Genomic DNA, 24,724 nt, shown 5'->3' with positions numbered 1-24,724 from the left:
TGGTAAAACTATTTTTCTTATCGATAGAAATGTGGAATCATCTGAGTTAGCCTTACAGAAACCTGTAACAGAAGAGAGAGTCTGAAAGTAAGACAAATATGTAGGAACAATTTTCTCTGTATAATTTTTATTCGTTTTATAAGAGGGGTCAAAAGCATATATATTGTTTTTGAATATAGTAGACCATAAACATATGATATATTAAAATTTGCATTAAATTTCCTTAATATAATAAAATTAATGGTACCAATTTTCTTGCACCAGATGCGCATTTCGACAACACATGTCTCTTCAGTGATGCTCGTGGCCAAAATATTTGAAATCCAAAGCTTATATAAAAGATGAAGAGCTTTAATCCAAAAGGTCCAAAAAGTATAGCCAAATCCGTGAAAGGAATCAGAGCTTTGCATGAGGGAGATACATTCCTTAATTTAAAATAATTTCTAATATTTTGTAACAGCAAATTTTAATAACACAAAAAATCCGTATTTTCATGCCAGTACCGAAGTACTGGCTACTGGGCTGGTGATAACCTCGGGGACTAATAGTCCACCAGCAGAGGCATCGAGCCAGTGGTAGTAATAAAATTAACGGTACCAATTTTCTTGCACCAGATGCGCATTTCGACAATACATGTCTCTTCAGTGATGCTCGTGGCCAAAATATTTGAAATCCAAAGCTTATATAAAAGATGAAGAGCTTTAATCCAAAAGGTCCAAAAAGTATAGCCAAATCCGTGAAAGGAATCAGAGCTTTGCATGAGGGAGATACATCCCTTAATTTAAAATAATTTCTAATATTTTGTAACAGCAAATTTTAATAACACAAAAAATCCGTATTTTCATGCCAGTACCGAAGTACTGGCTACTGGGCTGGTGATACCCTCGGGGACTAATAGTCCACCAGCAGAGGCATCGACCCAGTGGTAGTAATATAAATTACGTTTCAATTTGCAAAGATACCGTTGTCAGACCAATGATCAATAGATTTCACGTGTTTCCCTTTTTGTATACATTATTATTTTTAGGAGAGGCCATCTGAAGCCCGCCTGCTGGTGCAGGATTTTCTCGCTATGTTGAAAAACAATTGGTGACCTTGGGCTGTTTTCCGCTCTCTGACACATTCCTCGTTTCCATATTCAATTTTTATCATTTCGTTCAAATTTCGGGTTACCCCATCTGATATTTGTATGACGACTGACGTATTTAATAAATAGTTCTACAACAGTACATAATTATTTTAAAGTTTGATGTTCGGTACAAGGGGGACAGAAAAATATTTTAGTGATTGTACGGGTTTGGTTTTATGGTGTTTTATTAAGTTCGAAATTTGAATGTATCAGTGCCAGATGTGGTCGCGTTGACAACGACACGAAGTTGTTCACAATTTTTTCAGTTGATGCTAAGTTCATTCATTCTTTGGACCTATATGTATATATAATTTTGAATGGTAGAATTGGGTCTACACAATTAAATAAAAAGGTGTATCGCAAAATAAAATGAGACGATATTACGACCTGTCCATGTTATTTCTGTTTATAAAGTTTGTTTATAGCCAATTAAATTAACATTTGAAATACTTTAAATTCGAACAACAAGGGAAAATCATTTGTTGATAAATGTATTCAAGGGCTTTTGGCATCCTGTTTAAAGGTGTTTTTTCTTCTTCAATAAATGATAAATTATAGATATGAAAGAAAAAAACCCACAAATAGAGTCATTTCAAGTGCACAAGGGCATACGATACAGTTTTGATGCCATATTGAAACTATGCTGAGAATTTGCATATATGCTATTTTTGCCTGATTAAATCAAATATGAAAAAAAAATACCTTCATGTGCTACTTCTTGAGTAAAATGGTCCAAATTTTAGATATTTGCTCAAAATGGGATTTGTGAACGTATTTTTCCTGCCGACAGAAATACATAACTTTTTTGTTTTAAAAGATAAACACAAGCTGTTTTTTGTTAAATAATTTGTAAATTCTTGTTTATATAATTAATTTATATTTATCAAATGTACACGAATGTAGTACAAATAAATCTTTTAAAAGAGGGACGAAATAATAATAAAAAAAAGCCATTTGGTTTGATTACGTAAGAAGATTATGTGTACCAATTTTCATGAAACTGTTAATAGTGCAATTTTCTAAAATTTGATAAATATTCAGTAAAAAATGACTTTTACTCGTTTTCAAGTCAGATAAGTTTGAAAGATAAATAACAGCCGAAAACTGAATCTTTTCACGATAAGTCATCGTTTCCTGTTTACAAAACTTTGAATTTTTCGAAAAAATAAGGATTTTCTAATCCCTGGCATAGATTACCTTAGCCGTATTTGGCACAACTTTTTGGAATTTTGGATCCTCAATGCTCTTCAACTTTGTATTTTTTTTTTTATAATTCTTTATTTTGTATTGCTTCACCTCATACAATATTTTTATGCATTTTATCAAAGAAAAATACAAAACATGTTTATTCATTTTGACCTATCAGTGTCAGTGCTTATATGAACATCCCCCTCCCCATACAAAAAAAAAAAAAAAAAAAACGAAAAAAAAAACGAAAAAAAACAAAAACAAAACAAAAAAACAAAAAACAAAACAAAAAACAAAAAACAAAAAACAAAACAAAAAGTACAAAAAACAAACAAACAAAAAATAAATAAAATAAATATAAAAAATCATTGACTTATATTCATATCCGATTAAATTGATATTAAACGATTATAATTATTATCAATGCAACCTAATTATTCTATTCATACATGTACTTATAATAAAAAAAAAATAAGAATAAAATATATATATATAGTGACATACATTTATATTCTGTTGTTATTTTCTCTCCCAAAAATATCTGGAAATCATATATATAAAAAAAAACAGTATTTTAACTCCTATTATCATAACATAGTAACACATATTTAAATCTTCCATACATACATATATATAATATCTATAGGATGCACACTAACCACTGTCCAATTGTGATGTGCATCCAGTTGTGTTAAACATTTATTTTCAGTCAAATATGAGTTATCTTTCTTGTATCATAAAATTAGTTGTTGAAATGGTTCCCATTTTTTTCTATTTTTTCACCTATTACAACTTTGTACTTGCTTGGCTTCATAAATATTTTGATATGAGCGTCACTGATGAGTCTTGTGTAGTTGCGCGTCTGGCGTACTACATGATAATCCTGGTACCTTTGATAACTATTTGACGTCGCGAAAATAATAGTTTACGTTAGCAACGTCACTACCTCCCCTGTACCTGTATCGTACGCCCTTAAACAGTCTTTTACTGATTGTGACTATTTTCATCACATTTAAAATTGAATAATGTTATTGTATTTACTTCCGTGAGAAATATATATTATTCTACTTTTCTGTAAGCAATGGTTAACTTAATTTCCTTATACAAAACATTTCGAGCCGGAAAATAAATCAGTCACATTTGGACATCTCTTATTTGAAACTATGACCATCATCTTCTTATATACATGATCGTCCTGAAATACCGACAAGTATAGATTTACTCCTTCAGTCTAGTATACAGTATGCTCATTATTAGTATCATCCAATTCAAATTAATAAAAGAAATAAAAGTTCGATTTAAAAGCAGAACATTTACACGCATAAAATTACAATATTAGGTCAATGTAAGAAACTCATCTTTTTTTATAGAATGTGTAGAAAATGGGCTCGGGAAATGCAAGTATCTTTATTTTATAAAGAAGTTTAAGCTTAATTTGAATGCAAAACGTTCACGCGCATACAATTACAACATATATATAAGGTCAATGTTAAAAGCTCATCTTTTTATATGCGGTTTAGAGGCTAGGCTTGGAAAAGGCGAGGTCACCAAGCCCTTAAACAGTTTTAAATCAAAGAAATATACTTTTTGCCAGTTTAGATTTTTTTTTTGGTATACAAGTGCTTATTTTTGCAAACTGCAGAAGTATGTGTAAACATGCATTGCTTGGGTTTGCTGATAGAAATCAGTGTTAATAGAATTCAAAAGAATATTTATATTCATGTAGCCAATGAAATAGAAGGTCACCAAGTATTCAAAAGAGTTGAAACATGTATGTAGTTATGAAGAGATCAACTATCACAGGTCCGAATATATAAAAAAACTGAAGTATCAAGGAAGTTTTTTCCAATACTAATGTACCGGGAAGAACTGTTTTGGTTTCATTATCCTTTCCATTGTTATATAGCACTTTGTAATGTAAAAAACAATGTCAAATGTAAAGTTAAACTATGTTTGCATTTTAATCTGTTTTACCGTTGGATATAATGACTTCTGCTGTGCGAATGAAAATTCACGGAAAAAATATACTGAATGCAAGTGTATAAAAGCAACAGCTACCTGCTCTGGTTTGAAGTATATCCCGAAGCTGCCACCAAACATTACGAAATTAATATTGAAAAATAACATTCTTACGGTGATCAATCGGAGTAGTTTTAGAAATATTTCCTCAGTCAACATCAAGAAATTATGGTTCGAGAATAATTCAATGGAGATAATTCAAGTTGATGCGTTTTATGATTTTGAATATATTGCCGAGCTAAGAATAACAAATGAGAAGTTATTAAACATAACAGCGTTGAAATCTTCGTTTCAAAGTTTGACTATTGGAACTATTCGAAGTTTGTATTTAGAGAAAAACGATTGGTATGGACTTGCGGATGACATGTTTTATCATTTGGTAGGAGCTAATATCGCTTTGTCGCTTAGAAGAAATTTATTACACAAACTAAATTCAAGTATATTTCTTCCAATAGCAAAACTTAAGAAATTACAGGTTGAAGAAAACGAAATTGTGAATGTAGATTTAAACGGTCTCACAACAACTGGGTTTCTGGATTTATCAAATAATAATATTTATGCAATACCTAATTTTTGTAATAACAGTGATGAAACGTTTGTTCCGAAACTGAGAATTTTGTCACTTGCATACAATGCTATAAGGAAAATTTCAAAAGAATCTTTCAAATGCCTGGAAACTTTAGAGTCTCTAAATTTGGATGGGAATCGTTTTCGAAGGTTGGATAATAATATCCTTGCCTCACTTCATAACTTGGCGAAACTTATCATAGGGGATAATCAGCAGTTGAAAGACATTGCTCCGTTCGCATTTAACAGTTCGTCATTACAGAAGCTACATTTGTACGGGAATAATTTTCGATTTAGTAAGAAAAAAATAATCGAAAAAAAATTCAATCCGCAAACGATTTTTCAAACAATACCAAATTTAAAAGAATTGGATTTATCTCACAACAATTTAAATGACTTTTTTATATTTCAAGAACTTTTTGCGTCTACACGGAATATACAAAAACTTACTATAGTTTCGTCAGATATAACGACAATTCCAGATGGTTCGTTCCGTAATATGCCGCACATCAAATCGTTGAATTTAGAAGGAAATGAAATAGAACGATGGAACGAATCACTCTTCGATAATTTGCCGTCCATGCGTGAATTGTATCTTGATGGAAACAATATTCATATTATTAACGAAACGTCGTTTCCATCCGACTTATTTAAATCACTAGAGGTACTAGAATTATCCGGTAATCAATATCGATGTACTTGTGAAATAAAATGGTTTTTGGACACAATTCGATCAACAAATCTTTCAACAAAAATGCAGAAAAATTGGCCGAGTCGTTATACTTGCTACTATCCGGAACATCTGCGATTGACCCTTCTTGCAAATTACTTTCCAACAAATGCAGAGTGTAATTCGTTAAACATTGTCTATCTGATAATAATAACTGCATGTTCGTCTGTTTTGATTTTGCTTTTCTTTGTCATAATGACGTTCCAATGTCAGATAAATTTTAAGAATGCACTGTACTTATTTCGGTTAAAGCAACGTATGAAACGTGGGTACTTTAGTCTTGAATCGTCAGATGATTACGAGTTTGACGCGTTCGTTGTTTATTGCGACGCCGATCGCCTATGGGTCCATGGCGTTTTGCTAAAACATCTAGAAAATTGTAACCTTAATATTTGTGTACATGATAGGGATTTTGATGTTGGAGAGCCAATCCTTAACAGTGTTGGAAAATACATGGCGAAAAGTTGGAAGATCATCGTTGTTTTATCTAATAACTTTGCTAAAAGCGAATGGTGTCAATGGGAGATTGCCCTTGTACAAGAACGAAGGCGCCGACAGGGAAAAGAGGTTTTGGTATTAGTTATGTACCAACAGATTGATTCAAAACACATGATAACTCCACTAAAGGCATTACTCGACACAACGCCTTATTTGTCATATAAAGAAGGGTTTGGCGAGAATTTGTTCTGGACTGCTGTAGATAAAGACATACACAAACCTTTGGATATTCCACCAACTTCTATTTTCTAAAAATAATTTTATTTTTTTTATTTGTTGGATTTTTATTGTCAGATGTGTTGTATGTCTGTGATGTTGTTAACACGGTTTTGACTTATTGCCCTATTATCTAATAATGTCTGTTTGAGATGCTTACCCTTGGTGTCAATATAACGGAGCTATAAACAACTGTCATAAAAGTGGTAGACCTAGGTTAAGGGAAATAACTCTTAAACTCATCAGTACGTTTGTGTCAACCATTTTCAAAAACATATTCTAAGCTTCTAGGTTACATAGATTATTTTCAATCTGTTTCAGGTAAATGCTTAAAATACATTGGTGAACTTGACTTTTACAAACGCTTGACTGATTTAAAGAGTTATCTCCCTTAACCTAGGTCTACCTCCTTAAAGTGTGCTATTTACCTAGATTTAAACCGAAGGACATACGTAATGAAATAGAATAAAGACCAGTTAGCATGTGTATATGAGTACATCAGAAAAACAATGAATATTTTATACTGTCAATCAAATACTTTATTTTTTTTTTAAATTTTTGAATAATTACATTTTAAAGGAATGTAATTCATTGCTTTCAAATAAGCTTAATAACATAAAGATTTCAAGTATTTTGGAATTAGTAACTAGTTATATTATAGCTATTTGAATAATCCCAAATCTGCTCATTTCATTAAATAATTCTATGAAAGGCGTATTACTTTGAAGTAACTTGTTATTCCCGTTGGATTCCAATTATGTATTATCATTCAATAGTATCCTTTCCGTACTCTCTTTATTTCTTGTATTTTTTGCAATCCTACCGTTTTAATGAACACTTATCAAGAAAGAATTCTTTTAAATGAAAATTAATGGTACATGACATTTTCTGCAGTAGTCTGGTAAATTTATTATGCCTTTATTTTATTGCTTTAAAATATCTAACACACATGCATTTGTGTACAATTTTATTGTGAAACAAAACAACAATAAAATAGATAATAACAAAAACAACAACATTTCCTAATATACTTAAAACTAATTCAGATCATATTTGAAGATCAACTTCTATGGTTGACATCTGAGTTAAAAATGAGTTATCTCCCGTGACGTCATAACATATTGTAGAAGTCTGTATGGTTCGCCTAAAATATTGCAATCAGTAATGAATTAAGAGTATGTATTTTCACTTTGTCATAAAAAAAAATAATCACGTGCAGACAATTACAACATTAGATATAATAAATTACAATGATCTGTATCACTTTCTGTATAATGCTTTATTCCATCAAAATTTATTTTTTTCGTTTCCTGACATCAATGCAATGTTTTGTGTGCAAATTTGGCAAAGACAGTATGTCGGTTTGAGCAGATTTTGAAATTACTTTCCTATCCTACTACACCCAAATAAAAGGAGTAAATCTATAAAGGAGAAATAGCTTTCTAATCTTGAAAATTACAAACAAGAAAAAAAGATTGCGATGCTAAATAAATAGCCCCTTAGTAAAGAAACTGAATTATGACCTCTATAAAACCTTGAAAGTGTATGATACCAAAATTGTACACAGAAAACATGACCTAAAGAATATGACATAAAATAAGCGTATACGATAATATATCATATTGTATCACTATGGCAGAATTAAGTTTCAAATACGTGACTTCATTTTGATTACATATTTAAAATAAAACTGTGCGTCAATCAGAAAACCCTTTTTATTGCATAGCAATATAATGTTTCCCATAGAAAGTAACCAAAAGGTTAGCATGCAATAAACTCCAATATTGCACTAGTACAATAAATCTTCAAAATTCATGACGTCATCAACGACAAAATCTTAGTTTAAACGAATTTTTACTTTCAATATTAAATTGCTATACAATAAAAGGGTTATTGCATGAATATTAGGGAATATTGTCCCTCGTAGAACATATATTGCACTCGCAAGCTGGTGCAATATAAAATTCTACTCGGGACAGTATTCCCCAGTATTCATGCAATAGCCCTTTAATATAAAAAAAATTGAAACTATCATGCCTTATGCAAGGACACTTCATAGGAAAACAAATGTGTTACTTATATTCAGAAATTATTGCGTGAATTTCGAATTGCGATTTTGTCATTTTTGAATAAAATGCGATTTTATTTTTTTAACATATTGAGAAAAATCCTGTTTAATTCAAATTGAATTGCACAAACATGTTAAATATTGGTACCACTACAACTAGTCAATTTATTGATAGCATGGACGAGGATTTTTAATAGAGAAAAATAGGCATAAAAAATAGAGCATAAAGAGATGGTGAAATCTAAAGAATACAAGAAAACTAGTCAACGAATAAAGGACAGGGAACACGCCATTACGAGTTTAAAATACGTAAGGTAAATGTCGCAAATTAAAATAAATATAAATTACGATGGAAAGACTTCAGAAATAAATAAAAGAAATATCACACGACTCATATTGCTGACCATAACATTACTTCATCAGATGTAAGAAATTTGTATGTGCCGTGTTCTGTTTAACAAGCGAAGTCAATTCTTGCCTATTATCACAGTCTTGTTACTACCAATGTATATCACTGATTGTCCTGTTGTTAATTAATTTTCGACTTCTGCACAAGTATTGTATGTTCCTTAGTCTATTTTACAAGCAAGGTCAATTCTTGTCTATTATCAAAGTATTGTTACCACCACTGTATATCACTGATTTTCCTGGCTTAAATTAGTTTTATATTACTGCACGAGTTTTTAATGTTCCTTGTTCTATTTAACAAGCGAAGTCAATTCTTGCCTATTATCACAGACTTATTACCGTCCATGTATATCAGTGATTGTCCTGGCTTAAATTAGTTTTAGATTTCTTCAGACTAATTCCTTGTTCTTTAGAACAATCCTCAGTTGGAATTTAGGTTTCTTTTTCACTGGTTCATTAAAGTCATTTTCCAATCCATCCAAATTGTTATTAATGTCTGATTTAAGTTTCTTCTTCCTGCTTTTCTTTGTTGTGACAGTTTTCATTTGTTTTACAGCGTTGTTAATCATCTGTAAAAATATTTGGTCATGTTTTGCCGAACTTGTCTGTTCAAGTAGTGTTTGTGTTTCGTCTTGTTCAAGCAAGGCAAGTTTTGTGGATAATGGCTGATGTGTGGATATCATTTTAAAGTTCAATGGTTGCTTGTGAAATGATCCCAATATAAAAATCTGTGAATCTCCCTGATAATCATCGGTAACAGGTCCACTATACTTTGAAACAATTGCTTTACTTACATTTACATTTTTTAAATCTTTATCAGTAACCACCTTCTCGTGCATGACTTTGACCTTCTTACAAAACCTTTTTAGAATGTATTGTCCAGGCTCTATATTGTCAATCAGAATACATATAACCTTGTTTGACTTTAACAGGACATAGGCAGGTTGATTTTGCCCAGATTCAAGTGAACTCTTCGGATCATTAAAATATGTAGGCATATTTTCTGGTAATAATCGTTTATCACTGCCGTTGGTCATAAGGATCTGAATATCAGTCATCGTGGACGATGTTTTATTGGAACTTCCAGTAAGAACAGTAAGTCCTTGGCAATATCTAACAACAGATGGATAAAAATTTCTGAGATCAATGAACTGATTTGGAGTGCTGGTTGAGCATGTATCTGAATCTGAAGGTTCTGTGCTGACATTGTTAAACATGTCATCTTCAGATAGTTCGGTTGATAAAGAGATTACTGATGACTGACTGTTTGTTTGTGATATAGAGGTGGTAGATAAAGAAATAACAGACTTTTGACTACCAGTGTATTCAGTCGAAGTGCATAACTCCTGAGACTGTGATGATTCTACTGACTGTACGGATGGTGTCTGGTTTTGAGACATTTTCTTTTCTGTTGGGTTCCCTGTCTCACTCATACTTTGGTCAACCGATGAGCTACTCTTCCCACTGACTAATGTTTTGGTCAGCTGTTGTTGATTTATTGAAGAACTGTAATTGTGCAAGTAGTACACTCAAATTTCCTGTTCTTAAATCAGCTGTCTCAGTTCTGAAAATAAACATGATATTTACAGAGATTATACATATGGTGCTACACTTTTCTCTGTACAATTTGTTTTACTAGAGTGGCCAAAAATATGTATAGATATTTTTTTTTAATGTTTTAGACCATGAACATAACTTTATCTTAAAAAAAACCCAATTCCTCATAATTTGAATCATATTTCCTCAAAATAAATTGCGTTTCAATTTGCAAAAAAATGTAGACAATTGATTTAACACTTCAAATACTTAAAATTTGAACAAGGGAAAATCACTGCATCCTGTTTACAGGTGTTTTTTTCAATACATGATAAATTATAGATATGAGAGAAAAAATCCACAAATAGAGACATCTTAAGTGTTAAACAGTTTTTTGTTGATTGTGACTATTTCTATCCACTTTAAATTGAATAATGATTTTTTTTATCTACTTCCGTGAGAAATATGCATTCTTCCAATTTTCTGTAAGCAACGGTTATCTCAATTTCCTTATACAAAACATTTTAAGCCGAAAAAAATTTCACGTTTGGAAATCTTTTATTTAAACTATCCTATAAACATGTTACAGTAAATAGGTAAAATTAGGAATTACACGTACTTACTAAAGATTTCAGTAAATACCTGTAATTACTATAGGCCAATTTAGCAATTACATGTATTTACCAGTTGTTTCAGTAATTACTGGTATTCACTGATATTTTTTTGTCATTTTAACAGCTGTTTACTTACTTGATATTTTTGCTTTGAAATAAAAATATAATTCAAGACACTAAATTAGAAAGTAAAAGGGTAGGTATTTTGGGGCTTACTTAATTTAGGATTAAGGAATATAAGGCACATCAAAAGTGTATACTCTTTATTGTGAATTGAAACTGGGAAATGGTTGTTCTAAAAGTTTTTGAAACTCCCTAAAATCAAGTTTATAGGCAACTACGCCACCTCTTTTTGATGATAGACATTCGATAATGCCAAATTTGATTGAAAAATTTTGATAATTCTTACAATCCCATAATTTTTTTAAATTAAAATCTCCATCAGACATACTTTGCATATTAACTTGGCCAATGACATAAGTTAAATTCCTTTTACAAAACAGGTTTATTTAAGACTTTTTTGGTCAGACTGTTGCGATGAAGCCGACATTCTTCACAAACAAATTTATACAATTTGAAGGTTTTTAGAGTCACATTTCATATTTCTGTGTTTCTCTTTTTTATGAGTTTTTCAAGACCTCCAAACTTGAGCTTATATACCTGTAAAAAAAATTCTATCATTGTTTTTACTTGTATAAGAATCATCTTTTTGTGGATTGAATAAGTCAACTAAATGGTTCATCCCTTTTGTTTTACTTTCAATGTTGTCATTCTGTTTCTTTTTATCGCGCCTTCGACTTTTGTCGCAAACGCGAGACATAAAAAAACATTTTCTATCTTGGATTTCTACCAAACTTGAACAGAAGCTTGTTAATGATCATAAGATAATTTTCAAGAAATAAATCTCGTAAAAATAAAATCAAGTTTTTCCGTATTTTACTTATAAATGGACTTATTTCTATCAAACTTGGACAAAAGCTTGTTTATAATTATAAGATAATCTCCAGAAGTAAAGTTTGTAAAAAAAATCGTTCTTCGTATATTCCGTATAAATGGACTTTTTCAAGTTAACTCTACATGTACACCATGTACACTCTGTGGTTAATTTTTTTTTTTAACCTTTATTAGATTTTATAAACCATCCTGGATTTTAACCAAATTTGGACAGAAGCTTCTTACTGTACTGTCAAAAGATAGTATCTGGAGGAAAATTTAAAAAATTTTTTTTACATATTTGTTGAGCCTGCGACTAACAGCAAAAGTAGGCGAGATACTGAGTTCCGTGAAACCCTAACAATTTTAAATCTGAATACATCGGTAACCTATCTCCAGCTAGGGGTTGAATTGAAGCCGAATGAAGGTCACATGAATACGTATTCAATGATGTCCAATTATTCACTTACAAGTGCACAACTCATCAACCAGGTTTCTCAGCTTATTTTAGTAAAAATAAAATCATATTTAATTTTTTATATATCTTGTAGCTAATGCTCCTATAACAAAAAGGTACAATTTAGGCTAATCACTTTTTAAGAGTACTCACTGATCTTCTTTAGTTGGTATTACCATAACTTTTGATCAGCTGACCATATTACAACATTGTTTTCACAGTTAGTAAATAGGTGTAATTCATTTTAAAATTAGTAATTACTGGTAATAATTGGGCCGTTTCAGGAACTACTTGTATTTACTAAGTGCATCAGGGATTACATGTAATTCCTAAATTTTAGTAATTACACGTAATTCCTATTTTCACATATTTACTGTAACATATATAAGTTATAACCGTCCTGAAAATTCGATAATTATAGTTTTGCTACACCAGTCAAGTATACATTATGCTCATTTATAATATACTTCAATTCAAATTAATATTATAGTATTAATGAATGGGTGTTTTTATAATGGACCTGTTATATGTCCAAGGTCTGTAATAATAGTCGAGGAAGTCTGTAATGGCCCGAGCAACGCCGAGGGCCATTACAGACATCCGAGGCCATTATTACTAACTGAAGACAAATATAATAGGGCCATTAAAAAAAAACATTCTTAATACATTTATTAACCAACTGAACAAAAGTGTATGTGTTGCTGCCAACTTGATGTACTCTGTACTGTTTTTGAAACTTTTAGTCTATTTCTAAAATATTGATCTTAAGAAAACCATTGCATTGCCGTATTTTACAGAATAAAATTATGATGACTTTTTTTCAAGCCGATCTGTATTGAAAATCGGTAGTCATGTTAATTTTTTTATATTTGATATTAACACTGTTTTTCTGTACTGGCCCTGTTTTTTCTGTTATGGCCCAGCCGCCCTGTTTTTCTGTAATGGCACTGTATTAATGTCCAGTTTTTCTGTATTAAACCCAGTTAAGATTTATAATAAACAGTCATTTCTGCCAGTAATGTACTTAGTTGGTTAATAAAAGAAGTTTAAGTCCAATTTCATTTTCAATGCTAAACGATCACACGGATATATATACAATATTAGGTCAATATAAGAAAATCATATTTTTATGAGATTTATAGACTGGGCTTGGGAAAGGCAAGGTCACCAAGCCATTCCACAGTTTTGAATTAAAGAAATATATATACTTGTTGCCAGTTTATAATTGTTTTGTATCAAAGTGATTTTTTGGCAAACCAAAAAAGTATGTTTAAAATTATGGTTTGGTGATAGAATTTCAGTGTTAGAAAACTGTCAAATGAATATTTAAATTGACATATAGGTTAGCAAGTGCATATCGAGTTGAAACATGCACGTAATTATCAAGAGATCAACAGGTATATAAAAAACTGGAGAATCAAGGAAGTTATTCAACATACCAATATACCGGGAAGTATTTTTTTGTGTCGGTGTCCTTTTTTATCTATCACTTTGAAGTTTGAAAATGTCGAATTCAAAGTTTACTTCTGTGTGCATTTTACTTTGCTTAGCCGTTGGATGTAATGTTTTCTGCTGTGCGAAAGAAAAACCATGTGGAATAAATGATGAATGCATGTGTACAAAAAGAATAGCAACCTGCTCATCTTTGAATTATATCCCGAAGCTACCACCAACAATTACTAAATTGATATTGAAAAATAACATTCTTACGGTGATCAATCGGAGTAGTTTTAGGAATATTTCTTCAATCAACCTCAAGACATTGTGGTTCGAGAATAACTCAATTAAGATAATTCAAGATGATGCGTTTTGTGATTTTGAAAATATTGCCGAGCTAAGAATAATAACTGAGAAGTTATTAAATACAACATCGTTGAAATCTTCGTTCCAGAGTTTGACTATTGGAAGCATTAAAATGTTGTATTTAGAGAAAAACGATTGGTATGGACTTCCGAATGACATGTTTTATCATTTGGTAGGAGCTAAAATCGCCCTGTCGCTTAAAAACAATCTGTTCCATAAACTAAATTCAAGTGTATTTCTACCAATAGCAAACCTAAGAAAATTGCAGGTCGAGGAAAACGAAATTGTGTATGTCAATTTTAACGGTCTTATGACAACTGGTTTTCTGGATTTATCAAATAATAATATATATGCAATACCCAATTTTTGTAATAGCAGCGATGAAACGTTTGTTCCGCAACTGAAATACTTGTCACTTGCATACAATGCTATAAGGAAAATTTCTAAAGAATCTTTTAAATGCCTGGATAATTTGAATTATCTAATAATGGATGGAAATCGTTTACGATGCTTGGATAATAATGTCTTCGCATTGCTACATAATTTGATGAAACTTGTCATAGGTGATAATCAGCAATTGAAAATCATTGCTCCGTTCGCATTTAACAGTTCGTCATTACAGATATTACATTTGTATCGGAATAATTTTCGATATAGTAAGAAAAAATATAAGGAAAAACGATTTAATCCGCAAACGATTTTTCAAACTATACCAAATTTGAAAGAAGTGGATTTATCTCATAACTATTTAAATGAGTATGCAATTGTACGAGAACTATTTGCATCAACACGGAATATTCATAAACTTACTTTAGCTTCGTCAGATATAACGACAATTCCAGAAGAATTATTACGAAATATGCCTCACATCGAATCGTTGAATTTACAAGGAAATGAGATAGAACGATGGAACGAATCCCTCTTCGATAATTTGTCATCCATGCGCGAATTGTATCTTGATGGGAACAATATTCACGTTATTAACGAAACGTCGTTTCCAGCAAATCTATTAAAATCTTTAAACGTACTAGAATTATCCGGTAATCAATATCGATGCACGTGTGAAATGAAATGGTTTTTAGACAAAATTCGATCAACGAATTTTTCAACAAAAATGCAGAAAAATTGGCCGAGTCGTTACACTTGCTACTATCCGGAACATCTACGATTAACCCTTCTTGCAGATTATTTTCCAACAATTGCAGAGTGTAATTCTTTTAGCATTGTCTACCTGATAATAATAACGGCATGTTCATCTGTTTTGATTTTGCTTTTCTTTGTCATAATGACATTCCAATGTCAGATAAATTTTAAGAATGCACTGTATTTATTTCGTTTAAAGCAACGAATGAAACGTGGGTACTTTAGTCTTGAATCGGCAGATGATTACGAGTTTGACGCGTTCGTTGTTTATTGCGATGCCGATCGCCTATGGGTCCATGGCGTTTTGCTTAAACATCTAGAAAATTCTAACCTTAATGTTTGTGTTCATCATAGGGATTTTGATGTCGGAGAGCCAGTCATTAACAATATTGGAAAATATATGGAGAAGAGTTGGAAGATTATCGTTGTTTTGTCTAATAATTTTGCTAAAAGCGAATGGTGTCAATGGGAGATCGATCTTGTACAAGAGCGGAGGCGCCGACAGGGAAAAGAAGTTTTGATATTAATAATGTACCAACAGATCGATTCAAAACACATGATTACCCCACTAAAAACATTACTCGACACAACGCCATATTTATCTTGTAAGGCAGGTTTTGGGGAGTCTTTGTTCTGGACTGCCGTTGTTAAAGACATTAACAAACCTTTGGATATACCTCCAACATCTATTTTCTAAATAATAGAATCGATGTTATATGTTTCTTTTTTTTCTCTTTTATTACAGCCCAGCAATGTTGCATTTCTGTACATACAACCGCAAATTAATATATTTCCCGGATCTAACGGAAAGACGTAATAAATAATCTGAGAAAAACATGACATAGCGCAACGACATAATTCAGGACCATAAAGGTTCTAAAAACTATTTGTTTTATGTTATGTATTAAACTAGTTAAAATATGATAAATTTTGATACAGACAAAGAAAATATTCAAAAAAAAATATAGTTTTGCAATGTTAAATTGATAACATGTAAGAATAAGTGCAATCAAAGAACCAGTTAATATTTTCATGGGTCGTATCTTAATTTACGAGCTCTCTATACAACGTTTGCATATTTTTTACCTTACGGTTGTTGTATTCATTGACATTAATATCATGCCTTCATTTATTGAAATAAGAATCTTTTCAATTAAACAATATTCTTATTTTATTTTAACCAAACAGCCAATTCATTTCGATCAGTCATTGTTATAAAATTTTGAATCAAAGTATTTCGAGATTTTGGGAACAAAATTCGATAAAACAAGAATGTGTCCATAGTACACGGATGCCTCGGTGGCACTATCATTTTCTTTGTTCAGTGGACCGTGAAATTGGTGTCAAAACTTGGTATTAAAGTTATAAAGATCATATTATAAAGGACGTGTACTAAGTTTCAAGTTAATTGAATTAACTACCTTATGGCGGTACCCAACACCTTCACTTAAATTAATTTGGCTCGTTTAATTTTCATAAAATTTTGACAAAGTATTTACTTTGACCCTTTGACAAAAATATGAAATTTCAAAAAATTTGAACCAAGAGAAAAATTACACTAGACTGTCTGGTTATATAGCAGTTTGACAAATTTTGATCATTGAAAAGCTTAATATTCCCTTAACAACACAACGTTATTAAAACGTTTAGCTGATTTTACAGAGTTATCTCCATGTAGTGTTAGGTACCACCTTAACCAAAAACTTTAATCTGAACCGGACCAAAAAACATAATGCCCAAAGGCCGGGCATAACAAAAAAGGGGTTACCGACTTCGTTTGTCACTGGTCATAGAATCCTCTGAAAGTTACGGGTTTTCCTAAAAAAAAAATAAACTTCTTTCTTATAGTCCAATGTAGTAATGTAGAACCTGTACCACAATTGAATTCTTTTTACCACATTAAACATAAGATTTAAATCTGTCAAAAATTAATCTAGAGTTCAGGTTCGTAGGTGTTGTGATATTGAAATTATAGTAAGTATAAAAAAGAAGATGTGGTATGATTGCAGATTTATTTTATCCCCGCCATAAAATATCTACCTGTGATTTCATTAAATGGTAAGGCCACAAAATATATGTGTGGTTCCAGTTACTCTGTCTACAGAACCCTACTTTTCAGTCTTAACAATAGATTACCCTAAATGGTTTTGTGTGTGTTGTTTTTTTATTTAGTACCGTTGAAGTCAGAATGTTGCTGTCATAGACTCAATGTAAAAAAAACACTTAAAATAAAAAAAACCTCCCTACCCTTCTTTTATTTTTTATACTATTTCATGTTTTATTGTGTATTCAAATTTAGACTACAAATGTGTGTTTTTCCCGTATTTCACTTACAGGAGTTTCATTCTTTTTTTTTCACTTTCATTCAAGGCGTCAGTTAAGCGTGTTTTAAAATTATAAGCGCGTGTACTTATTAATCGTTTGTTATCAAGGTTAAAGGCGGTATCTTTTCAGTTGTGTACTATTTTTTGTTTAATTTTCACTAGCTTTTTGCCGGGCTCAATCCAAGTTTTCAAAACGTTATTTTAAACTTAATACAGAGTAAAATCACAAAAATACTGAACAACATCATAAAATCTGTCAAATTCACAAATTAGAAAGTTAAAATTTGTTGCTTTTTGCGCAGAAACAAATAAGGAAGTTTATAACCGTTCTGTCGTATTAAACGACATTCAAATGTCTTGCAATATGATATCAAACATTACTTAGTATATTACAACAAATCTAACGTCACAGCCGAGTATCCAAATTGTACCTACTTAACAAAAATAGCAGCAAATTTCTTTCTTAGGGACTAAACATCTTGTATATTTTTTTAATTATTATTTATCATTAGAAGTAAATTGTTTAAATATTCACAAAACGTTCAAAGTATAGGTGCAATTAGGGTACATTTACGTTAAATTTCATAGTTTCAAATTCGCAAGTAGAAATATACCAACGCCTGATGTAAATCATGTTTTATTTTATAACTGTTAGAGTAAGCTTTAACATAATTACGCTAAACAAAGGGAAGTACCAGACCCGCATGCCAGCTGTCCCGTCGTAAGAAGGGTGTGGCTGGAACTTTTGGCTAACGAAGATTTTTTAAAATGCGCTAAAAGGATGGAAACTTTAAATGTTGGGTCTGGGTACGTATTATACGGGCATGGAAACTCATGCATATGTTTTTTCTCGATTACTGCATTGTCTAGTATAGAAAAGGAAGAGGACTCGTGTTTTATAGGATACAAGAAACCCATATAATATCTACCATAACCCGACAATAAAGATCACGTGTTTTGTTTAAGTCGGGAATTGGAATTGTCTTGGTAATTTTTTTTTCAATTAAGAAATTGGATGTTGAAAATTCTTCATAGTTGATTAACAAAGTTTGATTTACTTTAATTACATAATTGCTTATTGACTTCTTAAACTTTGCTGCAATACATATGTACATTGTTGGAAAATATTTAATTTACTTGTACGAGCTACATAATTTCAAACTAAAATCTATCCTTATAAAAAAAAAACAATACCAACTTTGTGAGCAATTTGTATAAAATAAATATCATAATATAAAGAACTGTCTGAAGTGTTATTGTTTATTTGACCATGATTTTGGTAAGTGTCATTTCATTTTCTGATGGGTTCAACACAAATGCAAGATTTAAGGATTTAACTTTCACGGAAATGTGTCGAATCCAGAGATTTTCATAAAAGGGAGAAAAAAGGGGGGCACTGAGTGCACTAAGAGGAGACCCACAGAATCACTGAAGCATGAATGTATAGTGCCACTATACATTCATGCTTCAGTGATTCCTTATATATTCAACCAAAATTTGCTAATCGCATATATATAATAATCAAGACCACAAAGAAGAATCACGGTAAAAGTTAAAAAAAATTACGTTTATAGTTTCGATGTATTTTGTATCGTCAACAGTGACAGTGGGGCGCTGGAAAACTGACCCTCTTAAGGCTCCTTAGAGCAAAGAAATATTAAAAAGGGAGATAGAAGGGAAGGAAAACGAAATCAACTTAATTGTAAATTATTTCATGGACCAGCTAAGACTCTAAATATGTAGAACTTACGTACAGTTTACCTGGATGTTGCAGAAGGCAGACGACTAAGTTCCGGGTGCTCTCTATCGCGTCCGCTTCCATTGGTATAGATAAAATATGACCAACAAAATTCCGATAAAGTGTAGCCCAAATTCAAAAAAAGATGTGGTATGATTGCCAATGAGACGACTCTCCACAAAAGACCAAAATGACACAGAAATTAAGAACTATAGGTCACCGTACGGCCTTCAGCAATGAGAAAAGCCCATTCCGCATAGTCAGCTATAAAAGGCCACGAAATGACAATGTAAAACAATTCAAACAAGAAAACTAACGGCCTAATTTAAGTACAAAAAATGAACGAAACACAAATATGTAACACATAAACATACGACAACTACTGATTTACAGGCGCCTGACTTGGGACAGACACACAAATACAGAATGTGGCGGTGTTAAACTTGTTAGCGGGATCCCTAACCTTGGACAGTAGTATAACAGTACAACATAAGAAGTTGAACGAACTATAAAAATCAGTAGAAAAGGGCTTAACTCATCACATGGATAAATATTCATTACAAGTATTTTTTATTTGAAGATTAGTTAAAAATTCTAAACTTGGCTGAGTCGTCCACGAACTCAAAACTGATAGATGAAAGAAAAAACTAATAGTGGTCAACTATTTCTTTTTACTGTTTAAAAAGTTTTAGCAGAGACATATATAATATCGACTGAGCCTCATTTGTTGGTGAACTAGATATTTTTCGACTAATTGGTATTTAGCGTCACCTTAGGATATGAATTTGACATTCAACTTACTATAAAAATCCACCACCGTGTGATCCCTTCACATTTTTGTAGCTACGTGTATACACCTGAATGTGTTGTACCTAAATGAAAAGAGAGAGAGAGAGACCGGGTGCATCGACAGTGTTTGCGTCTCCTGATTTGCATGCATCATCGGACAAAAACTTTGTAAACATTTCACAATCGATAGCGGTAAAACTAAAGGTCAAAACGATTGTACTGGTATGTAAAGATTTAAGACCGCGAAAACATGTCGCTAGTGACTTAGGACACCGGCACATCACGACGGTCAACCATGCAATTCGTGATATGCTGACCGTAAAACGAGTGTACGGAGTAGTTTTGCTTAATCAATCTACCCATTCTCAAATTTACATTGAGTACGTTTTTTTGTCGGTATCACCAATATTCTTTTATATAAATCGGTAAAACAAAAGCAGTAATGTTGAGGGTGTAAATATAATAACTTTATAATAAAAATCATGAAGATTCAAACATTTCACTTATTGAAGAGGTATAACTGCAAAACTGTGACGTAACTGTTGCTGTTTCTGTTTCTTCTGAAAATAAAAGCATATATAAAAACAAAAGGATCGACAATATCTTTAAAGAGGAAACATGATACACACAGAAAAATTTCATACATTGCTGCATTGAATATGTCATGATTCGACTATTAAAATTTCAAGAAACGGAAAACTTTATCTACTTATTTTCTCGTCCTTTGATATGTTACAAAGACGCGACAGCTACCAAATGGACATTCAAACTCATAAGTTGAAAATAAACTGAAAACAAAATACCCCCAAAAAAGACCACAAGACAAACAACAGTATAATAAAAACACAACATAGAAACTAAGAGTAAGACTGAGCAGCACGGACAACGCTAAAATTGTGGGTGATTTCAGATGACACAGGGCCACAATTAAAAATATTTTGGTTTGCCCAAACCCTACTCAAGGTTGAGACAGTGGGTAGGTAGGTAGGCATTTTAATTTTTTTTTTAAAGAAATTGAAGTATCGAATGTTTATTAGTCTTCATGCCTATCTGATTAAAAAAAACTTCTTCAAATCAGGACAATAAAAGAATTTGAGTAGGCAGCTTTTTTCTGGGTAGGTAGGGTTTGGGCAAACAAACCTATTCTTTTTAATGGTCCAGAAGAGTATGTCCTGCTCAACATGAGACAACCGTCGCATTGCTCATCTAAGTACATGTACAGAGAACAGATCCCATATTGTACGTATTAAAGTTGTTTTACCTGAGGTCGTTGTTGTATTTGAAGGTGATGTACATGGGTCGGTATCGTTGGCTGGAATTATAACTGCTGACCAGTTCTCATCTAGGTATGCCACCATACTGATATCTTGTCCCAAACTAAATGACTTGTCGTAATGTTTTACTTTGTCTACCAGCTTCTCTATGAGTTTGTCTCGGCGATACAGCTGAAGCTCTAATTGTAAGACTTTCGTTTTCTGGTGCTCGAGCTCACTTTTGTCCCAGTCAGTGATATTACTTGCTTTAGGAAAGGTTCCATTGTTAAGCATCATTGGTGCCTGTGGTGTTGCAGATATAGATAATTTTCCACTAGGTTCTTTATCTAAAATGTTAGACCTAAATCTTTTAAATTGTCATCAATTTTCAAAAAGCGATTAAAACTGTGAAACATGTGCAAGTCATCAACCCTTTTTACACCCATTTCAGTATGGAAAATAGGTAATGCTTTCATTCGAAAACCCTAACCTGTATATTTTGTTTATTCAGAAAAATGAAGGAGTTCAAAAGGAAGGTTTTTTTTTAAATATTTATTCAATTTTTTTTAATAGCCTTATAAAAACCATAAAAAGTAAGTCAGATGATTAAGCATATTTAGATATAAAACAGAACAACCACACAATAATATTTACGCCATCGGTTGTCAGTATTATCGCATTCATTGTTTGACAGTCACAACATTTGCATTCTGTAGAAAATCCGTCAGAATAGATGAAAGAATCGCATTAACTCTTATGGAGACGAAAGTTGCTTGAAGTACAATGTTGTAGGCTCTGTATGCATATGGGGCCTTCAATTTTGTATTCCTTATTTTTTGTAACCAACCCTCTTCATCATATTTTGCTCCATTATTCTCTATTCTTTATAATTTCGCACTCAAATGTTCTCTATTCTTTTTGTGTTTGTTTGCATTGAATTGTGTTTTGTTTTGTTTTGATTTTGTTAACACAATCTAGAACACCATGTTGTTTTCTATCATCTATCATTAACACCTATAGGGAAATGTATACCTCTTGTATGTGACACATGCATGTAATATCTCGTGTCCATTAGAACCTTTCGGTTTTGAAGAATTTTAATTTATGTTTTGTTTATTTGTTGTTTGATTATCATAAGTTTTGTTTTTGCATTTGTTTGTTTTCCTTTCACTTTTTTGCTTCGTTTTGTTTTACTTATATATATATATATATATATATATATATATATATATATGTTTTAGACCCTTCTACAACGAAATTTGTTTTACATGCACACGTATAAAAATTGCGGTTTTTATCCAACGCAATCATAGGTTTGAACGTAGTTTTCAATTTAGACTCGTATATATATATTTATCGGTCGTCCCACTGTCTATATCACTCTGTTCAGCTCTTAATATTATTCCGTATCATGTCTTTGTGACGTCAAAAACGTTGACCCGGCCTTAATAACTTTGACCCGGACATATCAGCGACGTCATAATGTTTGAACCGACGTTAATAACTTTGACCCGAACTTATCAAGTCATCTTTTGTGTGCTGGTGAAACAAAGAAAACACTTCTGAAACACGCAAATATAGCCCGATAAATCGATTATCAGATTATCTGCATATTGATATTGTAAAATATCAGCTGCTTGACATTATATGAAGGCTTTTTGATCTCGTTCGCTACGCTCACTCGACAAAAAGCTTCATATTATGTCTCGCAGCTGATATTTTACGATATCAACATGCAGATAACCTGATAATCGGTACATATATATATATATATATATATGTTTGTTTTTTGTTTGTTTTGGGAGGTGGTTGTTGGTTTTTTTATCATTATGTATGGGTTTTATTTCTACCTTTAAGTTGATCCCTCTCCTTCTTTAGACCAGTAATATGTAAAAAGCAGATCTTGAGTTTGTCTTCGTAAAATTTTGATTTATATCTTATATGTTCCTAATAAAATAAAATACGACGACTTCAGATACATAGCCAATAAGTATAAAGAAAATATATGACAAGAACAATTAAATTATCAATACTAATATATGATTATTTGTACACACGATTTAACCGATATTTAATTCATATGTTTAGTCTTTCGCTCATCTTGTTTGAATATTAAATTGTAATCAAAGTTCTGTTTGTTACATCAAATCGTACACTTGAATTGCTTAGAATGACGAATAATTTGAATTTGAAAAGGTTCATGACTTTCCATACTACCTTACTAGTATAGAAAGTCTATGTTTGAAATTAATTAGTTTAAAGTGTATTAGAATATAAAAAAGAAGATGTGGTATGGTTGCCAATGAGACAAAAAATAGAATATTTCTTACCAAAAGCTGTGCCCGTTCTTCTTTCATATTCTCGATTCTGTTTTCTCCATCTCCAATTTCACCTAAGAAAAAAATAATCGTGTTACCACAGTAACTGCATGAGTATGTTCGTGACTTTCAAGATCAGGTATAGATAGGTATAGATTGCTGATTTATATCGTTTGCTTTTCAAATTTTTTGTCAAAAGAGTAGTCAACATGATGAAGATAATTCCAAGAACACGTGTTGTCTTGAAGGAGTTCATTTTTTCCCCAACGATGTGTTTAATTGTTACCTTCATACTAGTATTTTTCAAAAAATGGGCTTCAGTAAAACTAATTTCCCTCCATCAGATAGGCCTCGAAACAAGAAACTAATAATTTAAAGGCCTATTGAAAAAACAACAACTTCGGAGCCAATATTTGAGTTACTCAATACTGCTGATTATGCATTTTAAGAAAAATTTATAACCTTATTATGAAAACAATTTAATGCAAAATTAAATCAACTCAAACCTACAATACGTCGGCAAGTGTTTTATTTTTATGAAGAACGCACTGAAAGATCTGAAATTGATTTACTATATTGTTCATTTCCATATTTACCAAAATTATTAATGCAATAGCCTATAACTTTCTCATTCGAGAAATTGTACACCCGCCAAATACATTGTAAAACATATCAATGTATTCGTAAACAGAAATACCTTGAAGACCGGATATTTTTTCCTTTAATAGTTGTACGTCGACAGATAATTCTCGTATGACATCCTCTTGTCTCTGTATCTCTAGATGTAAATCCATCTTCCCATCCTTCATGTTGTTAATGTTGTTCTTAGACTTAATCAGCATATCTGAAATGTTACTTAAATTGTTTGATAGTTACTTATTCTGAACTGAGACTTTATTCAAAATCCATACATTGTCAATAGCAAATCCAGTGTTGAAAACAGAGGGTGTAATTATCGTGAAAAATAGGGAGTGTGGCGAATAAAAGCTCATT

At 31.6% G+C, this 24,724-nt stretch overlaps 3 protein-coding genes across 4 annotated transcripts in view; 1 reads left to right on the top strand and 2 right to left on the bottom strand.

Moving 5' to 3' along the window:
• Nucleotides 1-7,299: 7,299 nt before the first annotated feature.
• On the bottom strand, nt 7,300-19,487 carry LOC139527967 (serine-rich adhesin for platelets-like). Its single transcript, XM_071323710.1, has 2 exons — nt 19,388-19,487; nt 7,300-10,387 (listed from the first exon to the last, which is right to left on the bottom strand). Exon 2 carries the CDS (start codon nt 10,254-10,256, stop codon nt 9,213-9,215), a length of 1,044 nt encoding a protein of 347 aa, XP_071179811.1. The 5' UTR covers nt 10,257-10,387; nt 19,388-19,487; the 3' UTR covers nt 7,300-9,212.
• LOC139527964 (toll-like receptor 2) lies at nt 13,807-17,680 on the top strand. Its single transcript, XM_071323705.1, has one exon. It carries the CDS (start codon nt 13,868-13,870, stop codon nt 16,004-16,006), a length of 2,139 nt encoding a protein of 712 aa, XP_071179806.1. The 5' UTR covers nt 13,807-13,867; the 3' UTR covers nt 16,007-17,680.
• A 1,118-nt stretch (nt 19,488-20,605) lies between the features above and the next one.
• LOC139527966 (uncharacterized) overlaps nt 20,606-24,724 on the bottom strand; it is a 52,057-nt gene continuing 47,938 nt past the window's right edge. The window contains exons 6-10 of one of the 2 annotated variants that reach the window (XM_071323707.1): nt 24,429-24,575; nt 23,744-23,805; nt 23,264-23,360; nt 21,422-21,760; nt 20,606-20,720 (exon numbers count right to left, since the gene is read on the bottom strand). In XM_071323707.1, the coding sequence (XP_071179808.1) occupies nt 20,641-20,720; nt 21,422-21,760; nt 23,264-23,360; nt 23,744-23,805; nt 24,429-24,575 (725 nt within the window). In that variant the 3' untranslated portion in view covers nt 20,606-20,640. The remainder of the gene's footprint in view (nt 20,721-21,421; nt 21,761-23,263; nt 23,361-23,743; nt 23,806-24,428; nt 24,576-24,724) is intronic. The other variant, XM_071323709.1, reaches the window with a different exon arrangement.

Source organism: Mytilus edulis, chromosome 6 (assembly GCF_963676685.1).
Source record: "Mytilus edulis chromosome 6, xbMytEdul2.2, whole genome shotgun sequence".
Taxonomy (NCBI): Eukaryota; Metazoa; Mollusca; class Bivalvia; order Mytilida; family Mytilidae; genus Mytilus; species Mytilus edulis.
The sequence above is the reverse complement of the archived record's forward strand: the minus strand, read 5'-3'. Positions and strand labels throughout refer to the sequence as shown.